Raw genomic sequence first — 23435 nt, forward strand, 5'->3', positions numbered from 1 at the left:
ACCCTGCCTCTACTAAAGGTACAAAAAATTAGTCAGGTGTGGTGGCGTGCATCTGTAATCCCAGCACTTTGGGAGGCTGAGGAGGGCAGATCACGAGATCAGAAGTTTGAGGCCAGCCTGGCCAACATGTTAAAACGCTGTCTCTACTAAAGATACAAAAAATTAGCCAGGCGTGGTGGGGCGCACCTGTAATCCCAACTACTCGGGAGGCTAAAGCAGGAGAAAAGCTTGAAACCAGGAGGTGGAGGTTGCAGTAAGCTGAGATAGTGCCATTGTACTCCAGCCTGGGTGACAGGGCAAGACTCCATCTCAAAAAAAAAAAAAAAAAAAAAAAAAAGGTGGGGGTGGGAAAAAAAAAAAAAAAAAAAAAAAAAAAAGGTGGGGGTGGGGGAAGGTTCTTGTAACAGGTATAGCAGGACTACAAAGAGAGAAAAAAGGTAATAGTTTAGTGGTTTTCATTTCAAATTAGAATCTTGATCATCAAAATGGAAACTGTGGAGGAAAGGCATAGTCTTGAAGAAGATTGGGAGCAGGAAATGAAGTGTGTGAAGTCCACATGTAGAGAAGGTACCAGGAGGCCTACTAGTGGCTATGACCAGAGAGCAACCATGCAGAAGCCATCCAACACATTGGACTCCTCCTTGGCATTCTGGTGAGTACTGTGTGGCCAGGGATGAGCACCTCCCTTGGAAGTTGCTCTTGTGGCACCTGGAGGAGAGGGTCTTCATAGCTGCTGCCAAATCAGGTTCAGGAATGAAGCAGAGAGGGACTCCCTAGAGCTGATGCTGCTGAGCTCATCCAAACTGCCCTGGTGGACAACCTCCATGTCAGCAGCACAAGACACTAATAAGCCTGGGGACAGCACAATCAATGGTGTGGAAGAGAAAGTTCCAACCCTGGTCCTTGGGTGGGGCTGGGTCATTATTTGCTACTTATTTAGAAACTTTCCTTTGAGGCTATCTAAGCCCTAGACATCGCTGAATTGGCCAGTGATTTCATTTACATTCTGATGGTTAAAACCCCTAGGCAGATTGAATTTGCATAGCATTTTGGAGTTAACTAGCAGGCAAGTGGTGTCATCAGAAAGAAAAATCCTGGCAATGATTCTTTACTTGTTAACCATGAAATAAGGGGTCCTTAACTTGGGAACCTGAGGCAGAGGAGAAAATAAGCAATACAGGAACTCATTTCACTGAACCTAGTGAGGTTTTGTGGGGAGTGGTAGGATGGGGGAGGTGGAGGGGACTGGTGGCCATGCTGAAACCAAGATGCTCCAAGCTGAAGAAAGCAAGTTAAGTGGGGCTGTAGCCTCTATCCAGACCCCTGTTACTCCCCAGATGCCTCTGCAAGCTGCTGGGCGGTACCCAGGGAGCATCCAGGACAGCTACCTGCCGCCTTCGGTCCCCACCTCCAGCAGCCCAGAACCCGACATTTCCAGCCTTTCTCTTGTCCTCCTCTCTTCTCACAAGCATCTCACTCCAGGTTAAAACATGCCTTCCCCAGCTCAAGGAAGAGGTAACAATTTTAATAACAATAAACATTTATTGACGTACATATTTTGTGCCAGATACTGCTAAGTGCAAATTTCTAAGCATTACATCCGTTAATCTTCACAACCTTTGAGGAACAAACTATTATTATTATTCCTATTTTACAAATGAGTTAACTGAAAGGTTAAGTATAAGAAGGAATTTTTTTGCTACATCCCAGTGAATCCAAGACTTTGCCTCAAGGCATAGTTTTTCTTCTGATACTCCTAAGAGTGAGTGGGTGGGTTGGTGGGGGAGGTGTCTAAGAACCTTTTGAAATTCTAAGCAATGCTTCCGTATTAGTCTGCTAATGATAAAGACTGGGCAATTTACAAAAGAAAGGGGTTTAATTGAATATACAGTTCCACAAGGCTGGGGAGGCCTCACAATCATGGTGGAAGGCAAGGAAGAGCAAGTCACATCTTATGTGGGTGGCAGCAGGCAAAAAAGAGCTTGTGCAGAGAAACTCCTGTTTTTACAATCATCAGCTCTCCTGAAACCCATTCACTATCACGAGAACATGGGAAAAACTCACCCCTATGAGTCAGTCATCTCCCAATGGGTCCCTCCCACAACATGTGGGAATTATGGGAACTACAAGATGAGATTTAGGTGGGGACCCAGACACAAAGCACAGCTTCTGTGTCAGCCTAGATGAGCTTTTCTGGAAAGTGTGCCTGTCGACTTTACTAGGCTTGTAAAAGCTTGAATGTGAGACCATTTTCCCTACCAATATGTTTATGAAGTAAGGAAAGGGCAGTGCAAGGTTGAAAACAAAGAGGCTAAAAACAGGAATCCCTAATTTTCACAGGGGTTCTCAGGCAGTCCACCTAAGTGAAAAGATTTCCACACACATTCCTGCCTGGAGTCCAATTACTCACATGTCAAACATATCCATGAACTCTGTGGTTCTCCAAGTGTGTTCCCCACACCACCACCATCAATACCATGTGGGAACTTATTAGAAATCAAAATTGAGGTTTCACCCCAGACCAGTGAATCTGGGGATGGACCCCAGTTATTTGAACAAGTCCTCCAAGTTGTTCTGAAGGATAGTAAAGCCTGAGAACCACTGCTTAACTAAGTTGATCATTCACCCTCTTTGGATCCTTGGGCTGGATAACTGATGCTCTAAGATTCATCTCAGTCATTGACCCTAAGAGGCTCTGGATTTGTCGGGAAGCATTTTGAAGCTTTTTTTTTTTTTGGTGGACGCAGGGGTTGTGTCTTCAAGCCTGCACAGTTGAAGGCAATGATGTTAATTCTGTTCAACCTCTCCTATCCTTAGCTCAGTCTAAAGCCAGAATGGCTATCAGTGGATTCACCTGATCTGAGTGATATTTACAGTTTGGGTCATTGTGTACTGGATAACAGCGACTATAGCTTTTCTGCCAATAACCATAACAATAAATAGCAATGAAATTAATAGCAAAAGTAAATAGCGATAAAAATACTAAACATGTTATAATATTTGTATTATTTTTCATATTATTATGAATAATAATGCTATTATTAATAATATCTATTGCCAGGCACAAAGTCATATGCAAAAAGTGTATATAAAACATACATATGATATAACAAACCCTATGAGTTAGGCATATAACACCATTTTAAAGATAAGGACATGAGATTTAAAAAGTTAAGTAAGTTGTCCAGGATCACACTGCTTGTAAGAGGTGGAGCCTGGATTGGAGCCCAGCTCTTTCTGACTCTCAAGCCTATGTTCTTAACCATTATGTATACTGCTTCTCAGGATTGATTTATTTGTTGTGAATCCAGCCAACAAAGATTTAGTGGGCGTCTGTATATATTCAGTCCTACACTGGGTGCTAGAGTTGGGTATGAAGATAAATGGTCCAGAGAGGGGACTGGGAGCGGGCGTCTAAACAACTATCCCAGTATAATGTGAAGGAGGGGTGTGAAAAAAATAGAGGGCAAACATACAGTATGGAGAGGAAATTACTCCTGGAATTTCACTGAGTCCTATAAGATGGTATCTAGCTTCTGCCTCTTAAAGCTTGGTCACTTGCTGGCTGTTAAGGAATTTAACAGGAGACATATTATTATAGCAAGTCACCACATTAGCAGAATGGCTAGCTCTCTGAATCGAGAATCACATGACCTGGAGTATCCTTTTGCCTTTTTCCATTAATTTATTTTAAAAACTGGAGGAAGAAGATGCGAATAAGAAGACTCACTCTGAGTCAGGTATTGGGTTAAACATTTTGTATACTGAAGCCTCAGAACACTCCTGAGTAGATGAGGTACTTGAGCCTCACAGAAATTTCCTGCCTTACAAAGGGATATAATATTGAATCAGTCAAAAGAGAGCTGAAGTTCTATTATCTAGAAGTGAAGAAGCCAAAGTACTGGGGAGCTCTGAGACGGTCACACATCAATCAGTTTTAGAGACATGTACACTTGCCTCTTAAGGCTGCACTCTAATGCAACATGCAAGGAGATCACCTCTTAGGCCGAGGGAAGACTTCAGTGACAGGAAACAAAAATCCCAGAAGCACAAGACTAGGAGTGAATTCAGAACGCCGCCTAGCCAAAGTCATAAATTTTCAATCGATTACACATAAATTATGTAAATGAATATTAACATTGATGAAAAATCTATTATGTTCTTAAAAATTTCCAACTTACTTCCATAATTAGCTCCAACTGTCACCAATTAGGAAATGTTTCTTGTACTTAATTGATGTTCCTCACCCATAAGCCTAAACCATTTTACTCCAATACTTTGCTCAATTGCAAGGGCAAACAACTATCACCACTCTTGATGTAATTTATTAGAATTTAAAAACTGTTATTAACTTTGAGAGGCCAAAGGGGAGGATAGCTTGAGGCCAGTAGTTCAAGACCAGCCTGGGCAATATAGTGAGACTGTCTTTACATAAATTAAAAAATAAAATAAAATAAAACTCTGTTACTGCAATAGCCCTTTCTTCAGCACACTTAAAAATACTTTATTTTAAATATCTATTTATAAGTACTATGTATTATTCCCTCATCTATGGATCTTTTCTAATTTTTTTCTTATAAATCATGTGACATAACTAAACAAGCTAAGTAGTCTGAAATATTAATGAATATTGCATACATTAACCTTATGCTGTGATAATATGCAAAAAAACTTGTACGTTTTAAAAATGGTTTAATTCCCTTGCAAACATTTTAAGGCTGAAGTTAATATTTCCACCCACAAACGAGAAAACTGAGACAGAGAGAGGGTATAAGCTTGCCAAAGACACATGGCTAACTAGTAAATACTAGAATTGAGAATTAACACCAGGTTTTCTTGCTAGAATTATCTGGCTGTTTCCATAACACTGTGTGATCTTTGTGTGAGTGCACAGCTGAAGAGATGTGCTTACCAGCCCCTCTTCAGGGAGATCAATGAGCTTCTCTGACAGAACATATTATTTATAGACTCTTCGTGACTTAACAAGAGACAGTAAGAAGTGATCCCAAAATGCTGGCGCCTGTGACGTCCCACAACTTCTAAAAATTCAACATCAGAAACGTGATCATATGACTCAAAACAGTTAACACACTATATATTTGTAACTAATTTAACCGTCGAGACCAAACTATGCAGCCAAAAGCTGAAGACAGCATAAATAATTTAAAGCAATGGCACTTGAGGAGATAAAATATGTCCATTGAAAGAGGCATATGCCTCCGCTTTTACCTTTCCTGGCATGGGCTCTGACACCTGGCTTTGCGGCTGGCCAGCTGGCTGCCTGCTTGATAAACAGAACCATCGCTCATCTAGGAGGTCTTTGTGATTAGAGTCTGGGGTCTTTAAGAAGGCATTTCACCCAGGGATGTGCCAGAAGAAGGGCGTTAAGGAAGACGAGAAAGCAGAATTTATCAGCCAGTGAGGAGTGGGGGTGATGAGCAACACAGGGCAGGAAGCTGCTTCTCTGTAAAAGGCAAGGTTGAGCAGAGGACAGCAATGGGCTTTTCATTTAACGGAACTCAGCATTAAAATCTAGTCTTAGAATCTTCCCACCTCACGTCAGCCCAAATCACATTTCCTTTGATCTCTGCAATCAAGTCACCCTTTAATTTCTCCTGGTACCGCACCAAATAGGGTGGCCCTAGGAGGAGTTACATGATTTTGGGGGTATCACAAAAGTATTTCTTTGCAGAACTCAGTTCTGTGACTCATTCCCACGCCCTCTGTAGCACATCACTATCACAATAGGTGAAGGGGAGGTTGCAACGCAGTCCTTCATTTCCTTAAGGCTGCAAGCCAGAGGCGGTACCAACATGAAGCTCATGACAGATCCCTGCAAGAAGGAACCGCAGAAGATTTACTGTAGTCATACATTTTTGAAAATTTCATTTCTTTTGAATCATCCTGCACACCTTGATTTCAGAAAATCACTTAAAAAATTTTCCATGTTACCCTGCTGAACAAGACACTGAATGGAGGATGGATGACAGTGTGGTTAGAGGGATTGTCCTCTGGTGAAACAGAATGGCTCTGCTGTGAAAGATGTGACCATATGGCAGCCTGAAGAAGGGCTGGATGAACATGGGAGAAGATGTAGAAGTCTTGCTTATTGGATCTGCTGATGACACAGGCTGGGATGGGAAGCTAGGATGACAAATGAGAGACTCAACATAAAACATTATCGTCATGGGCTTTAGCACTAGACTGAACCTACAAGATCAAATTTAAGCATAGTGAATGTAAAATTCTGAATTTAGGCAACTATGTAAGTTTAAGATAGGGAGATGACTTGGCTATAGTTCATGTAATCTAGGGATTTCAATTGACCATAAAGATTTATACATATTGCATACCTAGTTTTTCCTTTTTGTTGTTTGTTTGCCTTTTTAGATAGGCTCTTGCTCTGTCGCCCAGGCTGGAGTGCAGTGGTACAATCTTAGCTCACTGTAACAACAACATCCTTAGCTTGAGTGATCCTTGCACCTCAGCCTCCTGAGCAGCTGGACTACAGGTGTGAGCCAGCATGCCTAATTTTTTTAAAGAAATGTTTTGTAGAGATAGAGTCTTGCTATGTTACCTAGGCTAGTCTTGAAATAAAAAAAAAAAAATCAGCCCCACAAAAGTTCCACCAAAATTTGATACAATACCATCTCAAGGGATCCCCCTGCCTCAGCCTCCAAAAGTGCTAGGATTACAGGCCGAAGTCACTGTTCCTGGCCCATGCTAACATCTTGATGTAAAAATAATACACATCCTACCTCCCTTTGTTTCCATCCCCTTCCCCCAACAAATCCCCAACAATCCATTTGTGCATAGTATTTGGCTGCATTTAAGAAAGGTGTATGTTCATGTCACAAGAATGGTTGATCCTAGTGTACTCTGCATTGGATCCACTAAAAACTGCAGTATTCTGTTTAACTCTGACATTGACATAGACACATCTGCTGCACTATAGTCGGAGTGACAGGGCTGCTCAGAGGACTGGAAGCCATGTCACCAGAAGAGTGAATGGGGAGCTGTGGGTATACTCTGAAGAAAGAAACGCCCAAAGGTTCATGTGTCCACATATTTGAAGAAGTATGTAGAGTGCAGTGATTAAGAGCATGTACTCTCGTGTCAGATTGCCTAGGGTCAGGCCTTTGACAGGAGTTAGTGGAGACAGGCACCAGGCTCTGACACTCTTGGTGAAGACTTCTTCAAAATCTCTAAAGAAAAGGACTGTGCCATGTCACCCTCCTCTTGTGTGTTTACCAAGTCTGACACATCATAGGTATGTAATAAATGCCTTAGCTTCCTTTATAAAAACATAATAAACAAAGAACCAAGGTTTCAGAAGCAAATTACAAAGGAGGCAGATACACACACTGGCTAAGCACCTGGTAGCAACCACGAGGCAAATAATAGCAGCTCATCATTGTCTTGCCCACAGCTGGCTATGGTGGTCATGAAAATGATCTGGTGCATTGGAATCACAGTTGCCTCCTGGACTGAATGAGGAGGCAGCTGAAGTGAGAGTGAATTGCCTTTTTTTTAAAAGAGGAAATTTGCATTTTAGATATTGTTAGTTCTAATGGGTCCAAGTCAGCTTAGAGTCAGCTCTCAGTATTCACCTTTCATTCTTTCTAATCTTGGCTCTCTTTTGTTGTTTTGTTCATAAACTTTGACAAAAACATCCCCGCCCCCCCCATGTCATGGTATCCTGCTGTTTTGTCCCCAGTGAAAATATCTGCTATTGAAGCTTAATTAAAAAATACAGTTGTTTTTACTTCACTGCTATCAGAGGAATCTATTACAGTGTTTGTTTTCTCTTCATGTGAGATAATTTAGGGAAATGCTAGCTCCCCACTCCACAGAAGGTCACTAACTAAAATAAGATGGTTCAATTGATAAGCATTCTTACGGAATGCGGAGTATTCCCAAGATCCTATCCTTACAGGGCTCTGGGCTTTGGAATGAAATCAAAGTATTGTTAAAACCTCTGCATCTAAATGTAGCCATTCAGAAAATAGCCATGAAAATTCCCTTTTTTCCTCTAAGTTGTCTGTTCTTTAAAGTATTGTAAAATGTAGAATAATGTTAAAGGTCTTACCTACTTAGCTCAAATTATAAAATGTATACAAAATCAAAATGGATTATGGTTTAAGCCTAATAGTTATCTCTTGATTATATCATCTCCTGCATATATTTCACAGATATAATATATATTATATATACCTATATATTCACGTGGTTAGGTAATACCATGTAGAAATTAATTATGTGTTGAGTATTTTATCACACAAAATGCAGGAAAGTATATATTTCTTTGGGAACCCAGTAGGATTTTTCTGTTTTGGTGTGTTCTTTCTGTTTCTTGACTCAATAAAGGCACTGACCTCAAGGAAAACTAACAAGCCGGGTTCCCAAAACAAAACTCTAAAGATTGAGAAACCAGAGGGATGGCACACTGAGATGCTTCAACATGGAGGTAGGTAGATAATCAAGAAGAAGTCTTTGAACCAAGCTGGTTCAATGAGATTCTACCTCTGAACAGTATTTACCTTGGAAGAAAATAATAGGTTTGACTTAATGCTGTCTGTAGTGAATGATCACAGGGACGGGTCTAAATGGTTTATTAAGAAAGATTGAACATTTGAAAATACATGAAATAACATCTGAAAATACTTGAAATCCGTGAAATTTTCCCATGACCATTTAGTTCCACTTATGTAATATGTCTGTCCATATATCCCCTCAGTTAAATAATTTAAAGGGAGTAAATTGCCTTTAGATTGTGTGCCTAAAACATTTTGGTCAAGCTAACCTCTGCAGCCTCCACTTTCTCCTTCCCTCCTGTTTCTCCATGAACCAGCAACACTCAGTCTTAATCTTCTCCGAGGTCCCTGAGACTATTCTTCTGCTTCAGGGACTATTCTTCCTGTTCTTTCTGCCTGGTTCATTCAGCCTCTTCAGATTGGCCTGGCTTGTCCTCATCCTTCAGTCTATGCCTAGACATTGTTTCCAAAAAACGCCTTTTTAGCCAGGTTTGGTGGCTCACGCCTGTAATCCCAGCACTTTGGGAGGCCGAGGTAGGAGGATCACTTGAGCCCAGGAGTTGGAGACTGGTCTGGATAACACAGGGAGATTCTGTCTTTACAATAAAAAAAAAAAAAAAAAGGCCTTCCCCACACCATCCACCATCTCCCTGTCCCACCATGGATCTAGATTAGAATCCTTGTTTATAAATTTTCACAGCTTGATCATTATCTTGTATGGCACTTAACACAATTGGAATGATTCAGTTCCTTGTGCAATGATTTGTTTATTGTCTGTCTCCTCTATTAGACTGTAAACACCATTAAGGCAGAAGCAGTGCTGATGCTCCCTAAGCGGGTGCCCAGCACACAGTAGATGCACCGTGAATACTTTTGGAATGAATGAATAGAATAGACCCACTGAGAATCTCAAACTACTTGAACTTCATTTCCATCCACTTGGGGAGGGCCTGACTGGCCTGAAATTTATTTAAGGAAGTATTTGAACCTGTGGCCCTCTTCTCTCTGCCCTCTTCCACACCTCCCTCCCCCAACACATACCCCGACTAGGGAGTCTGTGCAAACTGTCAATGAAAATATCCCTTTACCATGGAGTCTTGTTACATATCCTGGAATTTTATAGATAATAGGTACTTGTAGTTTTCCCCCAGTGGCTTCTAGAAAGGAGAGTTGTTCTTAATGAAACTTTAATGCTCCTGCCGTTCCCATTACCGGGTGATTGGTAAGACTAATGATGGAGTAGGAGAGAATCAGAAAATTAAATGGTCATAAATTCAATTCTACCATGCTCTAATTCTATTGAGATTCTTCTTTTCAAAATATAAACAGCTCTGTCTAAGTTCTCCCCTTGAACCTAAAGGTGCATTTTTCATTCAGCTCCGTGCACAACTTAGGGGAGAATGTAGCTCTTCATCATGCAACTAACACGTTTCCACATTTCTTACCATCAACTGAAGTGGGTCTGGCACCACCCTCAGACATTCTACAGAATTTACCTTGGAAGAAAATAAATAGGTTTGACTTAATGCTGTCTGCAGTGAATGACCACAGGGACAGGTCTAAATGGTTTATTAAATAAGAAAGATTGAACATTTGAAAAATTGTTCCCTCTTAAAATATTTCTAACCCACATATGTAATTTATATCATGGCAAAATTCAACACAAAAGGTCTATTGTTTTTGGCAAAATAACCTGCAAACATCCTTAATTAGGATGCAAACTGAAAGCACTGTTTAATGCTGTTGACAGCCATTAGCTTTAGACAGCTGTTTCCACTATTATTTTATTTATGGAAACATACGAAAAGAAATAAATATGGAACTAGAAGACAGAATTATTCATGACATGTAATATTTTAATCTTATGATTTTTATTTGTATGTCAACATCGTAAATAATATGCTCTGAACATCCCCAACTTGGAATGGTAATAAAAGAAACTGTTTTTGCAACGAGAGCTTATTCCCATGGATATTTGAAAAAGATATCAGCATTTAAGTTAATCAATATCTATTTCTATCGGGCTTTGCTGGGAAGTGATGGGCTCTTTCTGGGGAGAGAGGATAATTCTTTATACTGACATCCATTCCATTTACTTCAAGATGTAAGTGAATGCCTCCATTAAGTGAATTCCATGGTTAGTCAATATCCAAACCAGTCTTTCCTCTGTTGTAGTCACTTACTCACCATTCAATAGGAACAGCCATCTCCTAAAAGTAAATCTGAAAGAACATAACACAGGGCATCATTTTCAAACTGGTTCTTCTAGGGCTATGTCTTAGAATTTCATGTTTCTATGCATTACGGACTGAGGATAAGAAAGGGAGGACCAGGTTACGGGTCTGAACAAGGCAGAAGGAGAATCTGGTTATATTATCTGGACATTTCAGCCACTTCATTTATTTAAATTTAAATAACCACTTTTTAAGAGATAATTTATGTGTGACAAAATACAAGATAAGGCTGGGCACGGTGGCTCATGCCTACAATCCCAGCACTTTGGGAGGCCAGGGCGGGTGGATCACGAGGTCAGGAGTTTGAGACCAGCCTAACCAACATGGTGAAACCCTGTCTCTACTAAAAACACAAAAATTAGCTGGGTGTGGTGGCATGTACCTGTAATCCCAGCTACTCAGGAGGCTGAGGCAGGAGAATCGCTTGAACTCGGGAGGCAAAGGTTGCAGTGAGCCAAGATCATAACACTGTACTCCAGCCTGGGCAACAGAGAGAGATAACATCTCAAAACACACACACACACACACACACACACACACACACACACACACAAACAACAACAAAAAAAAACAAGGTAAAATGTAGAGTGAAAGCATTACATGATATGGTCAAAAGAGCTCTAGCCTGTGGCTCTTTCCCCACCCTTTCTGTACGAATTCAGGTGAATTACTTCAGTAACTCATTTCTGGGCCTTACCTTCCTGTTAGGTTTCCTTACCTGAAAACGACAGTTATTATGACAAGGATGAGGCAAAATCATGGTGTCTATAAAAATGGTTTTAATAGTATAAAGTGGCACAGAAAGTCAGGATATTTTTCTGTGATAACTTAAAAAATAGATGTACCACAAATCACTAATCTGAAGTGTTAAAAAGTCAAGAACTTCAGAAATGGATAGCTGACCTGAGTTACCTGGCTTTACTGTTTTAAGTTCCTATTTTATCTCTGCAAACATAGCCTTAGAATTAAGTAAAATATGAAAATGTAAACTAGGTAGTCTATTTTATGAGGTTCTGCTACATTTTTCAGTGATTTACTTCCTATTATAAAGTTAATGCATACAAAATGTAAAAGCTCTCAACAGCTTACAATGATATTAATATAAAGAATAAGTACTTTCCCTCCATCACTGCTTGCTTTCTCCCACTCAATCTCTCTGTCTCTGTTTCTCTGTCTCTCTCTCTGTCACACACACACATTCACACATACACACTCACGCACACACACTCTTCCCCACTTCCACTCCCCAGAGAAAAAACATTATGAACAGTTTCTTGTAAAACCAAGTACTTTGAAGATGAAAAACACTATAAGACATTTATGGATTTTTTTTTAATTAAAGAAAAGTCTAGAATTATCCCATGCCAGTCAGAGTTTGTGAAATCTCAGATTTCCTTGGAACACAGAATGACCAATTGCTGGGTAAGGGAATTGAAACAATAACCCTGTAAACAAACTGTCCAAAGTGAATGCCCAGAGACAGCCTACAGCAAAGACGGAATAAGGCCTTCACGAAACACCACCTCCTCATCATGGTTTATAACAACTTGATGACGTTCCAACATGTTTTAATGATTATCATACCTTCCCCTTCACAAAGGATTGATTTATTATGGTTTAAATTTAAAGAACACTGGTTTCCCAGTTTTGAATCAGGCTTAGTTTACAGAACACATAAAATCAATGGTTCTAGGCAAAACAAACAAGCAAACAAACAACCCACCAGTGTTCATTTAAGTGCACAAGGAATAGTTCTGGGAAAAAATTCCTCCTGCAATTCTGCATACTAATGAGCTCCACCACCGACTCGCCACCTCTATTCCTTCCCTCATCACGTCCTCGGCACCACCTCACTTCACACTTTTATGCCACCTTAACATTCACAAATGACTTCCCATATTATTTAATTCTCAAAACAATCTTGTCAGATAGAAGGAAAAACACTGTTTTTCAATTTACAGATTCAAAAACCTGAAGCTCAAAGCAGTGAAGTGACTGGCTCAAGGTCGTTCCACCAGTAAGGACAGGACTTCACTTCTCATTGAGGTAGGCTGATGACTTCTAAGCATCTATCTCCAGCTCAGCTTTTCCCTCACAAGCCGCAGGTCCCATATCCAACCAATGGACTCAACGTCAGCACTTCGCAGTCCCAAATGCAGTTAGACTCAGAGTTTCCAGGCGGAGGCCATAATAGTCCTCCATAAGCCTGTTCCTTTCAGTGGTTTCCTTTCCTACTGAATGGTGCTGCAATTCTTTTAGTTTCTCAAGCCAAAAACCTAGGCATCCTCCCGAACCCCCCACTTTTCTCAATATATATGCATGATCCATCACCATATCCTGCAGCTTCTGCCTTTGGAATATTTCTCAAACCAGCCCACTTCTCCCTGTCTCCACCATGGATGCTATAGTCCAAGACCCCACCACCTTGTATTGCAATCATTTCCATGTATATATTCTGCCTTTCCCCTCCCATCCCCACTCCATCCTTTCTCCACACTGCAGCCAGAGTCATCAGGCTATCCCCCTGCTTAAAATCATTTGTCGGCTTCTAGTGCTCTTTAGATGAAGATAAGAATCCTTAGTGTGGCCTACAGGGGCCAGGATGATCTGACCCCCTTGTGTCTCTCTAGCCACATTCCTGCCTTCACCTTTTTGCTTTCATCACTTGGGCTATTTTTCATTTTATCCAAAGTACCCAGCACTCTCCATCATAGAGCCTCTGCACCAGGTGTTCCATATGTCTGGAAGGCTTTTGCCCATTTGCTGTCACCTGCTAATTTCTAACTCATTCTTCAATTCAAATGTCACTTCCTCAAGGAAGCCTTCCCTGACCATCAGGTTTATACTGGGGGAATTTCTCCTTTATCGCTCCTAAATGTGAGTTTGTTTGTTTACTTATTTTTGTCTGTTATCTCCATTGCCTTGCATGCGCTGGGACAGCTTCTCATTATTGCATTTCCTGGTGCTTGGCACAGGGCTTGGCACATGTTAGACACTCAATAAATATTAGTTCAATGATGACTGAAAGCCAGAAGTCACACTCAAACCTGTTGACCCACATTTTATGCATAGCATTCCTCTCAGCCCCCAACCTAGGGGGTCCCAGCACCCTGACAATTGAATCAGGGTCCTATTAATAAATGAACCACTTATTTACTAGTATAATCTAGTATATATTTACTAGTACATACTATTATATTTACTAGTATAATCTAGACTTGGGAAGTGCTATTTCATAGAGAATTCATTTGGCAATGGCATCAGTTCTTTTAGCTTGGGGGCTAAAGCTTGGAAATGAAATTCTGAGCCACATGGCACATTTTCACACTGTCAAAGGAGGTATGTGATTTAAAATTGTTAATAGTCAAATATATAGAAAGCAATGCATTAGCATTCTTCACTGGTACAACACTAATGTATAGAGGGGATTACAGTGGAATTTATTCAACTTTCACTTTTAAAATAATGACATCCAGGCATGGCGGCTCATGCCCATAATCCCAGCACTTTGGAAGGCTGCGGTGGGAGTGTCACTGAAGCACAGGAGTTTAAGACCAGCCTTAGCAACAAAGTGAGATCTCCATTTCTACAGAAAAATAAAAAAAATAGCTGATTGTGGTGGCGCATGTCTGTAGTCCCAGCTACTCAGGAGGCTGAGGTGGGAGGATCATTTGAGCCCAGGAGGAGGAGGAGGCTGCAGTGAGATGCTGTTTAAAAAAAACTAGGTAAATAATGAAAATATAATAAAATAATGACAAATCATATTTCACTAAACTCCCTATTGTAGCATACTTTGAATGGGAGTGAGGAAATGAGGTATTCTAGTCACAAGTTCTCAGCTTGGCAAAACTTATAACAACATAAAAACTAATTTTAAAACTATAATGAACAAAGTGTATCTTTCATTTAAAGATTTAGAAGATAGTTTTCAGGGTCCTGATTAATAAATGAATCGCTTATTTGCTAGTTATAATCTAGATGTGGGAAGTGCTATCTAATAGATAATTCATTTGGCAAAATGCTGGTTGACATTTTACTGAATATCATTAGAAAAAATTAGACAGACACATGCCAATTTTTTTTTTTTTTTTGAAACAAGATCTTGCCCTGTCATCTAGGCTGGAGTGTAGTACCATGGGAATGGTTCACTGCAATCTTGCCCCTCCAGGCTCAAGCAATCTTTCCACCTCCGCCTTGCAAGCAGCTGGGACCATGGGGATTTGCCACAGTGTCTGGCTAATTTTTAAAATTTTGCAGAGACAGGGTCAGTCACTATGTTGCCCAGGCTGGTCTTGAACTCTTAATTTCAAGCAATCCTCTTGCCTTACCCTGCAGAGTAGTTGGGACTACAGGTGTGCACAATCATATCCTGGCTAACGTTAATTTTTTTTTTTTTGGTAGATATAGGGTCTCACTATGTTCCCCAGGCATGTCTCAAACTCTTGGCTTCAAGCAGTCCTCCTGCCTCAGCCTCCCAAAGTGCTGGGATTACAGGCTTGAGCCACTGTCCCAGCTTAGGTTTTTGTTTGTTTGTTTGTTTGTTTTTGTTTAAACCATTCAGAACATTTAATAACTTAAGTATATTAATTGTAGAATAAAATTTGTACTTGTGGATTTTTTTTTTTAGCATTCGGTAACATATGATCATATAGACATCTGATTAATCTATCTTTCCTTTTCTTTCTTTCTTTCTTTTTCTTTCTTTCTTTTCTTTCTTTCCCTTTCTTTCTTTCTTTCTTTCTTTCTTTCTTTCTTTCTTTCTTTCTTTCTTTCTTTCTTTCTTTCTTTTTTTTTTGAGATGGAGTCTTGCTCTGTTGCCCAGGCTGGAGTGTAATGGTGCAATGTCAGCTCACTGCAACCTCTGCCTCCCAAGTTCATGCAGTTCTCTTGCCTCAGCCTCCTGAGTAGCTGAGATCACAGGTATGGGACACGACACCAGCTAATTTTTGTATTTTTAGTAGAGTAGTTGTCTTACGGTCTGAAACACAGAGTTGGTTTCCTGGGTGTGTGACTAGTGCTGTTGCATGGGGCCTGAATTTAGAAGAGATGAGCCCCACACTTGATTTAATGCTGTACTGTCGCTGTCTTGAAATTCTTAATAATTTTTGAACAAAGGGCTCTGCATTTTCATTCTGCTCCGGGCCTTACAAATTATTTAGTGGGTTCCTGCTAAAAAAAAGACCTCAATGTATTGAGAGCTCCTTCACGTCACCCAGGATCAAAGTGTTTATTGCACTCAATTTCTATATTTGACAAGAGAAGAGCTCTGAGGGTCCCTGGAGTCAGTCACTACAGGGATTTATATACACTGTGGCCAATCAGAGATTTCAGACCAAAAAACATAAGCTTCTACTCAATAAATGAGATTTCCAAATACAGTGAAACTTGGTTAACAACTTTGGTTAGTGAAGTGAAGCAATGCCAACAGATGGTTAATGTGGAACACATGGTGTGGATTCAGCTGTTATTTGAGAAAAGTCCTGGCCTTACCTAGAATATGTCGGATAGCTGGGCAAAGACAGGTACAACCAACTTTGCTGAAAAGTCTGGTTAGCCATACTAGAAATAGTTTTATGATTTTAAAAAAAGTCCTTCGATACTTTTCTACTAAGAAAAACGAAGAACTGGACCCCTAAGGGAAAATACCTGCTCGTGAAAAATGTTACCCCAACTGGTACATCCAGGATTGCAATATTAATTGCAAGCAACCAATTTGATATAGGGAAAAATTCTGTGATACTATGTCTTAAAAGCACATCCTGTGTTACTTTCATATTGAAGAAGTTGAAAAAGGCTGTTGGCATCTGTAAATTACCATTAACAAGTTATTATGATTATTATTTAGAAATAGGATCTTACTTGCGAACCGGGTACAGAGGTTCACACCTGTAATTCCAGCACTTTGGAAGGCCAAGGCAGGCTGGTTGCCTGAGGTCAGGCAGGAGTTTGAGACCAGCCTGGCTAACATGGTGAAACCCCGTCTCTACTAAAAATACAAAAAGTAGCCAGGCATGGTGGCATGCGCCTGTAATCCCAGCTACTCAGGAGGCTGAGGTAGGAGAATTGCTTGAACCCAAGAGGTGGAGGTTGCAGAGAACGGAGATCGTACCATTGCACTACAGCCTGGGCAACAAGAGTGAAACTCCATTTCCAATAAAAAAAAGAAAAAGAAGAAAGAGAAAAAAGAAGAAAGAAATAGGGTCTCACTCTGTCACCAAGCTGGAGTGCAGTGATGCAATCACAGCTCATTGTAGCCTCAAACTCCTGGGCTCAAGTGTTCCTCCTACCTCAGCCTCCTGAGTAGCTTGACTGTAAGTGCACAACACCACTCCTGGTTAATTTTTTAATTTTTTGCAGAGAGAGGTCCCATTGTGTTGCCCTGGTTGGCTTTGCCTTTCAAAGTGCTGGGATAACAGGCATAAGCCAGCCCACCCAGCCTATACACTATCATTTCAAAATAATAGTATTGAAGATGACAATAATTATCATCATTATTATTTTGCATCAAAAGCAAATAATCTTAGAAGAATTGTTTGACTACCTACCCTAATTAACCTAGATTAAAAATTAATATCCAGGTGAAATTTAAATTTTAGGCTGACAATTTTTCCTTGTGAGTTCAAAACTTATTTAAAATATAAAACTTTCAACTTTCTTGAGGAAGTCATGCTTCTGAAATAAAAATTAAGTAATAATGGGATCTAATTAAACTTAAGAGCTTCTGCATAGCAAAAGAAACTATCATTAGAGTGAACTGACAACCAACAGAATGGAAAAAATTCTTTGCAATCTGCTCATCAGACAAAGGGCTAATATCCAGCATCTACAAAGAACTGAAATAAATTTACAAGAAAAACATAAACAACCCCATCAAAAAGTGGGCGAAGCATATGAACAGACACTTTTCAAAAGAAGACATTTATGCAGCCAACAAACATATGAAAAAAAGCTCACCATCACTGGTCATTAGAGAAATGCAAATCAAAACCACATTGAGATACTATCTCATGCCAGTTACAATGGCAATCATTTAAAAATCTGTAGACAGCAGATGCTGGAGATGTGGAGAAATAGGAATGCTTTTACACATTGGTGGGGGTGTAAATAAGTTTGACCATTGTGGAAGACAGTGTGGCAATTCCTTAAGGATCTAGAAATAGAAATACCATTTGACCCAGCAATCCCATTACTGGGTATATACCCAAAGGATTATAAATCATTCTACCATAAAGACACATGCACAAGTATATTTATTGCAGCACTATTCACAATCGCAAAGACTTGGAACCAACCCAAATGCCCATCAGTGATAGACTGGTTAAAGAAAATGTGGCACATATGTACCATGGAATACTATTCAGTCACAAAAAAGGATGAGTTCATCTTCTTTGCAGGGACATGGATGAATCTGGAAACCATCATTCTCAGCAAACTGACACAAGCACAGAAAACCAAACACCGCTTGTTCTCAATCATGAGTGGGTATCGAACAATGAGAACACATGGACACAGGGAAGGGAACATCACACACCGGGGCCTGTTTGGGGTGAGGGAGCTACGGGAAGGATATTGGGGGTGGAGGGATTGGGAAGGGAAAACATCAGGGGAAATAGCTAATGTCGATGACGGGGGGAAGGATGCAGCAAACCACCATGGTATGTGTGTACCTATATAACAATCCTGCACAATCTGCACATGTACCTCAGAACTTAAAATATAATAATAATAAAAGAAAAAAATCTTAGTTACACTAGAGTATCCTAAAGATATTCACATTCAAAATAAATTAATCATATAGTTTCTAGAAATTTTTATTAGTAATAAAGGGAAAGCCCTCGGGTGTGATAATAGCTTCTTCAAGAAGGGCAATTTTGGTGTGAGACACTGGTTCAGTCCTTGGCTTTACTATTTACTATGTGATCCTGGGCAATTTCCTTGATTTTTCTAAGCGTCCCTTTCTGGATTTGAAACAGGGATAACAGCACTCAATGCAGATATGAGGATCAAATTAGATAATGGATGTAGGTGTCTAGCACAGAGAGCATGACAGGATAAACATTCTACAAATGGAGCTATCATCACTGATAGGATTTTTCATTCAGGATTTTAAGTTATTAAATAGTTACCTTATTGACAGGAATCATGTTTTTGACATTGTAGTAGAAGCCAAAATAGACCATGTTGAAAACTCCATGTCGTCCCAAAGTTGCAGTTAATCCTTTGTTGAGGCCCTGGAGTCCCCAGCCTTCCTTCTTAATGATTTGTCTTGCATAACCCATAGTAGATGGTTGCTGCAGAAGAGAGAAGCAAAGCCAGAATGATCATCTTTGGCACTCTGGAACACAGTAAATTACCATATTAACTTCCCCTCAAGTCAGAATTATTAGGGACTTTCCCCCCAGATATGAATAACCATGCTTAGATCTGTGCTTTTTAAAATCAGCAAACTCAAGAAGCAAACAAAATTGCATGCATAAAAACAGGCTTTATAGAAAAGATTGTTGGCAAAGAACAAACAATATTGGTAGGATTAGTGAAACTGATGTTATATAATAACTATCATCACTTTCAACATGTAAGTAATTACATCCAGTTCTGGATTATCCCACACTAATGAAGGAGATTAACCATATAGATAATTTGGTAATCCATAACCACACATTATCCAAAAGGAATTTATATTTGGCTCCTGAATTCAGTGTATTTACCTTTCTAATTATGGTTTTCTAAAGCTAATGTTACAAATAGTTTTGATTCCATTGCCTCAGTGGTTTAAGCTATGTACTATGTTAGAAATCGGCAATAGATAAATAGCTGTTGATTGTACACATCCTCAAGCAGATATGCAATCAGAGTGTGTATCTCTGCTCTGATAAATTATACATAAATGGTGTTGGGAGTACTGGGTTACCACCTTGAAATTACTTCTTTCCAGTTCCTTGATTGATTACCCAAGGCTGAAACGTCCTGACTGCTAGAATCCAGTCTTGCTGAAGAGCTCACTGCAGTTTACCCTGAGATTTACAATTCATTATAATACAATTACAATTCACAAGGGGCTTTTAAAACATGTATGAGTGATTGTTTCCTTTTTGAAGATACTGTACAAAAGATATCTTTCTCACATTTTCACTGAATAGTTAATAGGAGAAACTGTTCAGTGTTTTTTTTCCCCACTCATGAGGCACACACTGACATGACATTTGTTTGATAATTCACTGAAGCAGGTTGTTAGAGTGGTCATGGCAGTCTGGCACGCTTTCAGACTAAAAGTATTTTCTTATCATGTGCAATTAAGGCTACATCAACAGAATAAAATAGAACAAATCCAATCAAGGCGTTTCTTGCAATCTGCATTTATAATTGCTATGTAATTAACATGAAACATTTAAATGAGCTCTTTTATAATCCTATAGTTTTTGCTGATAAATATTTTAAAGACTCTAGCTAAAATTCTATACTCAACTTCATCTATTAATTTAAGGAACTAATTATAATAAACTACAATAAGCTTAAGAAAACCCTTCTCTGTAATATGGAAAAACCATGTGAGAATGTGTCTTAAAACAATAAGACATATCATACAGGAAAACCAAAAATTTTCTGAAGGTTAAAGTTTACTTTCTGTTCAACAACATGAGATTTTTTTATTGGTGTTTTAGCACATTGACTTTCGCCCCAAATCATTATTATTTTTTCAGTTTTCAAAAGAGATAGGATAAGTTGAGCAGAAACTCATTTTTATTGGAAAGACCCTGGAAGTGCTGCGTAAACTGCCCATGTACTGCTGCTGTCTTGCTTCAAGGAAGGCAGTCGAGGGGTGAGGGAAGGAGAGGGCAGCTTTCCTGGGAATGGGAGGAACAGAACAGAGATGAGGCTGCCTGACCAATACAGGTTCTCCCTTCACCCAACCTAAACCTTTTCTCTATCCTCAATCCTCTGAGGTCCTGAGGCCATCTAAGTTCTAGAGCCACAGAGAAACCAATGGCTCTAAAATAAAGTGCAAATAACAACGGCTTTCCCTTAGAAAAAAAAAAAAGGGTGTAAGATGTTTCTATTGTTTAGAAATCTTAGTTTGCCAAGTCATTAGAATCAGGATGACTAAACTAAGTATTAATTTGATTAGCATCTTTCTCATCATCTTTAAAAGAGACGACTTCTCCTAGATCTTGGTGAGAGTTGACAAATACCCAAACGGCATTTGCTAATTGTCTGTTTCCTGATTTTCACTGGCTTGGGTGCTGTGTGTGTATAAGCAAAAGTAATGCATGGATTTTAAATTCAAGCGCCTTGTTGAGTTTGAACTCTAGTTGTCAGTAATTAATTGGAGAGTAGCATAGTAATTGGAAATAGGAGCTCAGAGCTAGACAGTTCCAAGTTTGAGTCTCAGCAATACCACTTGCTAACTTTAGCAAGTATTTTATCCTCTCCAATTAATCCTCACTTTATTAATTTGTAAAAAAGGATAATAATATAATCATCCTGAGGCTGGTGGCTTCTGCAGTGGCTCACACCTGTAATCACAGCACTTTGGGAGGCTGAGGCATGAGGAGTGCTTGAGCTCAGGAGTTCAAAACCAGCCTGAGCAACATAGTAAGACCCCAGTCTCCACAAAAAATTAAAAATTAGCCAGGCACTGTGGCAAGTCTGTGATCCCAGCTACTCAGGAGGCTGAAGTAGGAGGGTCACTTGAGTCCTAGAAGGTGAGACTGCAGTGAACTTATCTTGTCACTGCACTCCAGCTTGGATGACAGAGCGAGAGCAAGACCCTATCTCACAAAATAAATAAATAAATAAAGAATCTTCCTCACATGATTGTTGAGACTATTGAGACAAGTCAATGAACTTAGTCATTCACTGTACATTTAGGTATTAACAATAATGGCAGTTATACTGACAATCATAAAAATAGTTACGACAACAACAAAAAAAGGTAATTTCGTTGTTAGTTGAAGGCAGTGGCAATCAAAAGGTGGAGTTTGATTTGAGGGAGAGAAAGCTCGTTCCTTCTGGCTGTCCTTTCCTTTTCCCAGAGTCCCAGACCCTTGTGATAAAGTCCACCAGGAATGCATCAAGAATGCAAGATAACAGGTCTGCTTCCTCTGAGACCCAACCAAATCCAATGCTTGGACTAGAGATCCTGTTCCAGGCATAATGCCTCACCTAGGAGCCTTCCTCTCTGGAGCAGTAGATGCTATAAATGGGCCTCTTCCTTGTCTCTCAAAGTGAGTATCCTGGCTAAGATCTCTCCATATGGCAAGTCTGTGGGCTCTGGAAATAAGGCCATATGGGAGCAAAGGCTGGCAATGGAGAAGCACATGAATTGAGCTTCTCCCTCTACATGGCTTTCCAGCCTAGAGAACACATTCAATATATGTGATCAGGTAGTTGGAACACAGGAAGTGCTCATCACCTTTAGCCATTATCATACATACTCAGCACTTTATAGTGTCATTTAATCCTCTCAGTAATGTGTGAGATAGGTCTTATCATGACCCCTATTTGGCAGATAAGGAAACTAAGGCTTAGAAGTTACTTGCCCAAGATTACAGAGTTAGTGGTAACAACAGAGCTCCAACTGAGGTTCTTTGGATCTCAAATCTGAACTTTGACACTCTTTGGTGGTTCTGCCATCCTAACATATCTGATTGCTTCTCTCAGCAACCTTGTAAGGTAGACAGTTGGCGTATCTCATTTTTGAGGTGAGGAAACCAAGGATTGTTAAGCAACATGCCTAAGATAAAATGCTGCTAATAAATGGCTTAAGCAGAATTCTGCATCTAATCCAATGTTGTTCTTTCCACATTCGTAGTAAGAGTTTTAGAGTTTGATAATCCAACCATATAAGTAACAGATGCATAATAGTACAAATACATCTTTTTTTTTCCTAGCAAATGGAGACTTTGGAATAAAGAAAACAGGAACTCAAATGCCTATAAAAATTAGAAGTAAAAGTATGATAGTGTGTTTTCTTCTTCATTCAGGGACACTGTATTACACACATGTAAGCAAATATTTAATTAGAAAGGCAAAACATGACTTCCACTAGGATGCTTAAATAGGAAAATATAGAATCATTTTGACTAGATCTCTGTAAACACAAGGAATTTTACTAAACTTATTTGATTATGCGGCTTCCACTTAAAAACAAAATGGTAACTGATTAGCATCATCAGCCAAATGATTCCAATAATATCCAACCCAGCAGATCATCAGCCAAATGATTCCAATACTATCCAACCTAGCTCAGTTGCTTTCTAATATTTAGATTCACTCCAATTTTCATATTTAGTTACCAATTGTGGGCCACATTGCACTCTAACTTTCCGGGTTATACCTTCATTGACTGCACTCAAACTGAAAAACATGGAAGAATACGTGGATCAGGATGACACTTAACAAATATGTTTTGCTTTGATTTTTACATGAACAGTTATATTGATAATTTTTATATTTACCTATGAAAGTATTCTATAATGGTTATGGGATATGCAATCAAATTTCTGTTTAAAAACGTATTAAGAAGTTTAATTTAGAAGCAGAACCTTGGCTGGGCACTGTGGCTCACACCTATAATCCCAGCACTTTGGGAGGCTGAGACTAGCCGATCACGAGGTCAGGAGTTTGAGACTAGCCTGGTCAACATGGTGAAACCCTGTCTCTACTA

The 23435-nt window shown here is 39.6% G+C and overlaps 1 protein-coding gene across 5 annotated transcripts in view; it reads right to left on the reverse strand.

Moving 5' to 3' along the window:
* SLC25A21 (solute carrier family 25 member 21) overlaps positions 1-23435 on the reverse strand; it is a 512809-nt gene that overhangs the window by 10214 nt on the left and 479160 nt on the right. For all 5 annotated transcript variants that reach the window (XM_017530843.2, XM_037739374.1, XM_037739376.1 and 2 more), the window contains one exon: positions 18895-19059. In XM_017530843.2, the coding sequence (XP_017386332.1) occupies positions 18895-19059 (165 nt within the window). The remainder of the gene's footprint in view (positions 1-18894; positions 19060-23435) is intronic.

The sequence above is a fragment of the Cebus imitator genome, unplaced genomic scaffold (assembly GCF_001604975.1).
Source record: "Cebus imitator isolate Cc_AM_T3 unplaced genomic scaffold, Cebus_imitator-1.0 Scaffold69, whole genome shotgun sequence".
Lineage (NCBI taxonomy): Eukaryota > Metazoa > Chordata > Mammalia > Primates > Cebidae > Cebus > Cebus imitator.